Consider the following 8,810-nt stretch of genomic DNA (forward strand, 5'->3'; position numbering starts at 1 on the left):
TGTGTTACGCAACCTCTTTTTTGTCATCTTGTTTTATTTTTCGTAAATGTTTTTAAGGATATTTTTTAGTCAATTAGAAACAAACCATAAAAAAACAATGCATGTTACCTTTTAAATATCTATACAACTTATCTGCCATTACAAAGGGTACAGAAATGTAATGGCTATATCTATAACACTACTTCATTAGTGTGCTTTACAATATTTACTATTTGCTAACAAATGGAAATGTTGTAAATTTAAAAAAACAACTAAAATATAATTGCCTTGTAGAGAACATATATTGTCAATAAGACTTCCTTAAATCAAACAATGGAGCTCATTTAGGGCTAGGGTTATTGTTGCAAAGCTAAAATCATCTTACCCTGCTTGTCTATCTGTCTGTCTGTCTGGTAAAAGGTTTGAAAATGTTAATTAATTAATTATTGGTTTTATAAATATTTTGTTTGATATTGAAATAATAAAACAAAACGCTTTTTAATGAGAGATTTGAATGTATATATGGTTTTTCCTCCCACTTTCCATTCTCGCATCATGCTGTTTCTTTTTTTATAAGTTTTTTTTTTTTTTTTTTTTGCTTGTTTTTTTCTTTACAGTAAAAAATAATTTCTGCATATATTTTAATCTTCGATTTTTCTCTTAACAATATTTCTGACATTTGTCGTAAAATGTTCATCTCTTCTTTAAGTGATAAAGTGTTAATGACACTTCTGACATATCTCACATAAATCATAAAAACTCCTGACCTTATCAATCACACCTCATTTAGTGTCCTCCTTTTCATTGCTCTACTTCCGCCATTTCATCTGTATAAAACATGCTGAGATCAATCTGTTCATTTACCTGCACTGATCTCGTCGATCAAACAGCTCCATTGAACAGTACTCAGCCTGCCGATCCCATTAGCCATCATGAAGTCTGCCGTAGTACTTTGCCTTCTTGTTGTTCTCGTCAGCGAGGTCATGTCGAATAAGGTAAGTTCTAAGCGAGCGTTGGTTTGACCTACGTCCAGTTTGCTACGTTTCACACTCTGCCTCTATGTATCGGGCCATTTAAACAATCTTAGGTAGATTGATTTGATTTAGTTACAACTGCAGTCGGAACAAAATAATTTAACTTCGTTTACATTGAATGATATTTTATCAGTTATTTTGAATCAATCATCTAATTATTTTTTTCTGAACTGTAAAAGGTTCTATATGCGTCGAAGTAGTATTACAAAATAACACATGAGGTTGGTTACTATTAGTGTGTCGCGAATGCGTAGACTGCTGGGTTCGTGCTTCCTGGAGTCACACTTGACACGTGACAGACACAGACATTACAGATTGACTCAAGTTCTCTTTGGCAGACAAATATAATGTTTATTTAATGACGATAATATCAATACTGCACCTTATTGGCAGTTACATCAAGACTTCCGATGTGAAACATAATTACATCCGCATAACAGCAGTATTGAGTATCCAAGACAATTAGTGACAGAATAAATCACAAGCAACGTCCGCAACACAGCGGGTAACAGTTACCACTTTACTCTCTAAATCCAGAGAAAAACTATCAAAATACTTAGGTCCGTACTAGACCAGAAGATACTACTTGATTCAAAGTTACAACTCGACTAACAAAGTCGCTACTACTACAATAATACATAACTACCTCGTTCAGAGGATTCTTTCTGACTTGACTGACTGGAACTGACTGAACTCAAAGTCAACTTTATTCATCCTACTTCCTGTTTTCTACATCAGGAACTCACGAGTCTTTTCAATGTCTTAACATAAGGGTGAACATTAAATCAGGCAAATGTCAACTGTGACTGTAACATTCAATCAGGCAAATGTCAACTGTGACTGTAACATTCAATCAGGCAAATGTCAACTGTGACTGGGACATTCAATCAGGCAAATGTCAACTATGACTGGAACATTCAATCAGGCAAATGTCAACTGTGACTGTAACATTCAATCACGCAAATGTCAACTGTGACTGTAACATTCAATCAGGCAAATGTCAACTGTGACTGGGACATGAACCGAAACTGTCAAATATACTTCCAATACCTTCATACCATAAACGTTTGTCATGTCAAATATACTTCCAATACCTTCATACCATAAACGTTTGTCATGTCAAATATACTTCCAATACCTTCATACCATAAACGTTTGTCATGCAAAAAGGAGAAACCGTTCTGTTTATCAGTGGACCTTGACCTTTTGTAAGTGCCATCCAAGATTACTAGAATGAGTGAAGCCAGTGTATGCATTTTGTCATCTTATTGTTACTTTTGGTAGAATTTCAAATGTTCTTGTTGAGATACTCTCTTGGTCTAGTGACTTTGACGCACCTGCTAGTCTATGATGTAATCAAGGCTGGAGTTTGAATTCGAACTCAAACCTCTATGACGCAAGGCCGACATGTTTTACTCTGCGCTATTCAAGTATTAATTATAAAACGTTTTATTCCTTTATTGTCAGAGTTCATTTTTTAATGAATGATTAAATTCTCTGCATTATTGTAATAACGGGTCGCTGAATTAGTTCATTTTCCAAAACAAAATTAATTAATTACGACTAATCGATTACATAATTTTTGGATTGATTTGTGTGTTGTCATCGACATTGAATAATTGTGAAACATGTGGACAAATTGACTCGATAGACGCTCGGAGTTTTAAAAGACAGTTAAAGTTGTTTACATCTCTTTTTCATTTCAAACCAAGTACTGAAATAAATTTTGTAGGGAAAAAAAGTTTTTTCCCCATATGTATAGGCCTACATTTCTCTAGAAATATTCGACATACAGTTTATGTTAAAATGAAAGACATGAATAACGCATAAAGTTTTAGCAAAACATTTTTGACGTAACTTGCTTAAATGTTCAAAAGACCATTCCGCCACCTGTCGATAACACAAAAACAAAACCTAAACAGTTTCTCAGTTACAGGTTTTTTTTAATATTACCAGATCTACCTAAAAATATGTGACAAAATAAAAGTAAAATAATTTATTTATTTAGGTTTTTTATTTTAGTTTCTGCAATTATGTCTAGAAATAATTTCAGAAAGTCAATGTATCTGTCCGGATACAATTAAAGACGGTCCATAAAAGAAAAGTTTCACCTAGTCACAATACATCACATTGACACAAATGTTTTGATGTGCCAATTAATCATAGTGTACAAACATAGCAAGCAGCCTCTCGTTTAAAAAGCACAAAAAGACATTAGAATAAAGGCGATCGTTATCTGATTATATTCAACGCTAAGGACTAGAACACACTCAATAAATTGCATCCAACAGGGAAAGGAAATTTTAGCCCAACCTATGCAACACAAAGCAATTCAATGGAATTATTAGCTTACTTCCTACAAGTAGCCACACAGATACCTTTCAACAGTGTCTTACAGGGAGGAGTTAGGGTGTCATTGTGTTTAGAAACATCCGCCACTAACCTTCAAACAGTGGCGTTGCGAAGGAAGTACGAACAGTGCTGACCCCATCAGGCGACACCCATTAAGGAAGGACATAAAAGTGGAAATAAAATGTTTAACATTTTGGGAAGGTGGGAGGGGGGAGAGAGGTTGAATGTCAAAGTTCGAAGTGTCCTGAATACACTACTTGAAAAACAAGTTCAATGTGTACTGAATACACTACTTGAAAAACGTTAAACAAATATCTCTTGTAAAGTATGCCAAAGCCCAAACCGTTCCTACTGGTTATCCTATGACTGCCGACAGAAGCGCCGAACTTCAGAAGCGCATAACTTAACATTAACTAGCATTCAATTAATGACAAAGGAAAAGCTTATTCCCTTCAGCTTCCCAAATTATGTTAAGATTTACTTTGTGTAAGAGTAATTGATTTAACTCTTAACCTGTTGACTAATTGAAATTAAGCATAATGTAGGGTGGCTGTGTAATCCCGAGTTTGAACAAAGTTTACTTCAAGGTTTAGCTATCTTACCAACGTAGACATGAAAAAGTTCATTATTTTACATCTATTTAAGCTCAAAAATCGTTTGATCTAACTTTAAAAGTCGTTTACCATTATAATTTCATTGTTCTTCAAGGCATACAACTCAAAAGGCTATCAAGCTGGTAGTGGCTACCAGGATGGCAGTTCCTACAATGGCTATTCCAACGGCTACAAAGACGACTATAACAACGGATACCAAGGTAACAATGACAACGGCTACTACGGAGGCAGCAACGGTTACCAGGACAACAATGGTTACGCTGGCGACAGCTACAACAACGACTACAATGGTTACCAAAACAACGGATACAATGGTAATGGCTACGGTAGTAACGGTTACAAAGGAGCTGATGGCTACTAAATAAAAAAGAAATAGTGTATCCTCTTGGTAAGAGATATAATTATTATAAATTCTAGTTTTTGAAAATCATTTTAAATATTTGGTTTCAATTTATTGGTGAATTTTATTAAAGGTTTTAAATTGCCAGAAACATCTATTTTCTTTGAGGGGAGGGGACATTAAAAGTACATTATTATACAGTAATCCCTAAACCCATAACAGCTTGTGTTGATAATCCAATGTCAATTCTTTAAAACTATCATTCGGGATTACATTATGTAAACCAATAAGTCCAACGTTCATTTATTAAACAAACCTTCCTTAATATTTTTTTTCCTTCAACAGAGACCTACTTTTTGAGGAACAGATTTCATATTAGATAGGGCCACATCCTAGATTTAGTAGAACTAATAAATTGTCACTAAATCCAATCATTTTCACTTTTCACTTTTGTATTGCAACTACGAAAATATCTGAACAGAAATTTGTTTTCATTCGGGATTACATTATGTAAATCATATAATCCAACCGTGAGTCCAACGTGTGCACAAAGCCTTTCACTTTTTAAACAAACTTTCCTTAATATTTTTTTTTGTTTCCACAGAGACCTACTTTTTGAGGAACAGATTTCATATTAGATAGGGCCATATCCTAGATTTAGTAGAACTAATAAATTGTCACTAAATCCAATTATTTCAGTTCAGTGCTTTTTAAAATCTTTTATATCATTTTAAGGAATGATTGCTATATGTTTTAATCTCTACTGTTTGTTTGATTATCTCTCTATGAACACCATTGTTATAACGTGAACATTGTGTGATCACAAACTGAAAGAGAGCACCAAATTTGGTGAGAGAAATGTACTGTTAGGGGTAAAAGATAATATTTATAAAAAAAATATTCTCAAGCCCATTTACTTGTATTGTCTACACAAAAAATATGTTAAAATTGACCCAAAAAAAAGATTAAAATAGAAGAACATAAACCTACACACATCTAGAAAGTTTACCACAGAAATTATCATTAAACTTACAGCTAGACTTACAGCTAGACAGAGTGTCCAAATGTCAACGTTCTCTAAAAAAGTCTAAGAAGTCTAGCTTTGGAAACACAACATTCGACTTTTAGGGTTCAATGAACTTTGTGCTGGCCACACGATACCCTTGTTAATAGTGAGCCACACAAAGAAATAACCTTTACACCATCTGGCCCATAGAACGCAAGGTCAGTTAGGGGAATTTTTTTTTACATCAAAATGGGTTGATTCCCTTTAACAAACACCGAAACCAAATCGTCTCATCACTATTTGATCAAGTCAATAACATGCGTCAATATTTGATGAACGTGAAAGTTTATTGAATGAAACTCAACACTTTCTTTTATTCTCTGAACTTTCCTTTATACTTCCAATCAATGGAAAATAAAAAATAACATTAAAAAAATGTAAATAATTTAATGTAAAAACAAAAGTCCTTGAATTCCGCCAAAGTAATATATCGTGAGAGTACCGAGACACTGTGTGGTACTACGCGGAGATTGGACGAAGCCATAAACAATTAAACTCTACAATATGAAGTCCAATGTTTAGCTGATACATATTGTTTGCTATGATTTAAAGGCCGGTAACACTTCAATGAAATAATTTCCTGATTCTTTTAAAACTAGTGCTACTAGAAGAGACCCAGTGGAGTGGCCAGATGCTGGACATGATGTGCAAAAAACAGACTAGACTCTAGAACAAGCAAGACACCAGAAGAAACTTCTGCACACTGAATAGAAAAAATCTAGCAAAATAATAAAAAAACAAATCCTTTTGTTAAAAACTATATTTCTAAAAAATTTTTAATTGATTTCTCTCATTCGATATCAAACAAAATAATTAATTACCAATTATTATTTGACTAATTGGTGAATTTATGTGAATTCATAAGTTGTCTATGCCAATGATTAATTGTGCAAAGTTCGAACTTGATTCGAGAAGGGGTGTTGGAGAAAAAACTTGTACAAACTTTTTAACAGACAGACAGATTCAACAGAATCTGTTGGCATAAGCTTTGTAAAAATAAGCTTACTCTTGGAAGGAGTGGTTAAGTTTAGGATACCATAAGCTAAACTTACCGGGTGATAATATTAGCTAACCTTAACGGCAGATAACATTAGCTAACATTAACAGGTGATACTTCTGGCTAGCTAACCTTAACGGATGATACCATTAGCTGACCTTACCGGTTGATACTATTAGCTAACCTTACCGGACAATTAGCTTTCCTTGGCACCAACAATTCAATCATCCGTTGACATTTTACATAAATGACCTATCTGTATTATTTCATGAAAATCCATATTACTGGAACAACGCAAACAATTTTTTTTAATTAAAAACAAACAAAAAAAATAGAAATCTGGTTTTATCAATATTTTATGTCTAGGCAAGTGCCAAGTAAAAAGAGTAAATAGACAAAAGGTCAAAAATAGTAATAATGACATAATTTTGTGTAAGTCTCAATATCTGTCTGGGAACTCAGATGCCGATGGAAAGATCTCGATTTTGTATGGTCAAGCCTTGCGCGATAACAAATAAAAACCAAGTGTAAATATTTGAAACAACAAAATTGAGGAATCGATATTAAATACTTGCCATTGGCCTCCTTCAGTCAGTCGTAGAACGACTATGGTTCATCTCAGAGCACACAATTTCTCATGTGGCTGTGGAGCCCTATTTAGGAGAGACACTCCCGTCCACAGATAGCGCAGGTTAAGGTGGCTTTTGCTTCGGTGGTAGAGGAGCTGGCCGTTTTTTGGATTGTACGTTTTTCTTCCTGAGCTGAGACCCATGTACTTTCACTGTCCATAGCTTTCTTTGTCACTGTCTCTCTCCATCTGTTGCGGTCTAGAGCTATGTCTTCCCAATTGTCAGTATTGATGTTCACTGATTTGAGGTCACGTTTTATTACATCTATGTAACGGAGGTGGGGGCGACCAGTTTTTGTTGTGCCAGTCGCGAGTTGACCATAGAGGATGACTTTCGGGATGCCCTTGTCCTCCATCCGGCAAACATGTCCAAGCCAGCGCAAACGGCGTTGTCTGAGGGCTGTAAAGATGCTGGGAATACCTGATCGCGCAAGGATCTCAGTATTGCACTTTTTTTCTTTCCATGTGACATTCAAGATCCTACGGAGACATTTCAAATGGAATGAGTTCAGTTTTCTCTCTTGTTTGCTTAGGTGGTCCATGGTTCACTGCCAAACAGCAGTTTACTCATAACGCATGCATTGTAGACTTCCATTTAGGTCACCGTAGTTAGCTTATGGTTTTCCCAAACTTTTGGCCTGAGTCTAGCGAAGGTCGAGGCAGCCTTCCCCGTGCGTTTTTTATCTCCTCTTCTAGAAACAGGTCTTCTGTAATTGTGGATCCCAGATAGCAGAATTCGTTTACGGCGCCCAGCTTGTTAGCGTCGCGTCTATGAGGATGGAGGGTGGTGCTGTAGCAGGTGGTCCCATAACATTTGTTTTCTTCGTACTAATAGTCAAGCCATATTCTTTACAGGCCTGAGAGAAGCCGGACATTAGTGACTGAAGTTCCTCTTGCGTGTGTGCCACTACCGCTGCGTCATACGCGAATAGCATATCTCTTAGGAGGGTGGCTCTGATTTTAGCCCTCAGCCTGGCAATATTTAGGAGTTTGCCATCAAATCTGGAATGGAGATAGATGCCTTCGATGGATTTGTCAAACGCGTTGTGGATTAGAAGTGAAAATAGTATTCCAAAGAGGGTTGGGGCCAGGACACATCCTTGTTTAACTCCGCTGTTTATACTGAAACTTTCAGAGCTGGCACCGTTGAATTGCACTGTACCCATCATATTTTGGTGGAAAGATATGATTACATTTAGTAGCTTGGTTGGACAGCATATTATCTGTAAAATTTTAAAGAGGCCATCTCTGCTAACTAGATCGAAGACCTTTATCAGGTCAATAAACGCAATGTACAAAGGCATCCTTTGTTCTCTGCACTTTTCCTGGAGTTGGCGGATGGAGAAAATCATGTCAATCGTGGATCTCCCTGAGCGAAAACCGCATTGTGATTCTGGATAGACCCGATCAGCGAGTTTTTGTAGCCTGGAAAGTATCACTCGAGCAAAGACTTTGCCTACAATACTTAGGAGGGAGATTCCCCTGTAATTGTTGCAGTCGCTTCTGTCACCTTTTTCTTATACAGTGTAATGATTTTAGCATCCCGCAGGTCTTGTGGCACAGCACCTTCTTGCCAACATTTGCAAAGCAGTTCGTGTAGAGGTTGAATCAGAGTAGTTTTGCATTGTTTTAGAAGGTCTGGGGGGATACCATCGCATCCGGGTGCTTTGCGGGCAGCAATGTTGTCTATGGCTTTGTTGAGATCTGAAAGGGTGGGTGTTTCATCTAGCTCGTTCATTGTGGGTAATTGTATAATGGCCTTAAGGGCTGAGTCAGAGACTGAGCTTGTTGTGGCGTAGA

At 36.2% G+C, this 8,810-nt stretch overlaps 1 protein-coding gene across 2 annotated transcripts; it reads left to right on the top strand.

Annotated features, from left to right (window-relative positions):
* Positions 1–815: 815 nt before the first annotated feature.
* LOC106051523 (nacrein-like protein C1) lies at positions 816–5,009 on the top strand. 2 transcript variants are annotated; one of them, XM_056019809.1, is made up of 3 exons: positions 816–974; positions 4,074–4,367; positions 4,924–5,009. In XM_056019809.1, the coding sequence occupies exons 1-2, from the start codon at positions 912–914 to the stop codon at positions 4,338–4,340; spliced, it is 330 nt and encodes a 109-aa protein (XP_055875784.1). In that variant the 5' UTR covers positions 816–911; the 3' UTR covers positions 4,341–4,367; positions 4,924–5,009. The 2 variants fall into 2 exon arrangements, with proteins under 2 accessions (XP_055875784.1, XP_055875782.1); XM_056019807.1 differs by lacking the exon at positions 4,924–5,009 and adding an exon at positions 4,665–4,750.
* The last annotated feature ends 3,801 nt before the right edge of the window (positions 5,010–8,810 follow it).

This window comes from Biomphalaria glabrata, chromosome 2 (assembly GCF_947242115.1).
Source record: "Biomphalaria glabrata chromosome 2, xgBioGlab47.1, whole genome shotgun sequence".
NCBI classification, from domain to species: domain Eukaryota; kingdom Metazoa; phylum Mollusca; class Gastropoda; family Planorbidae; genus Biomphalaria; species Biomphalaria glabrata.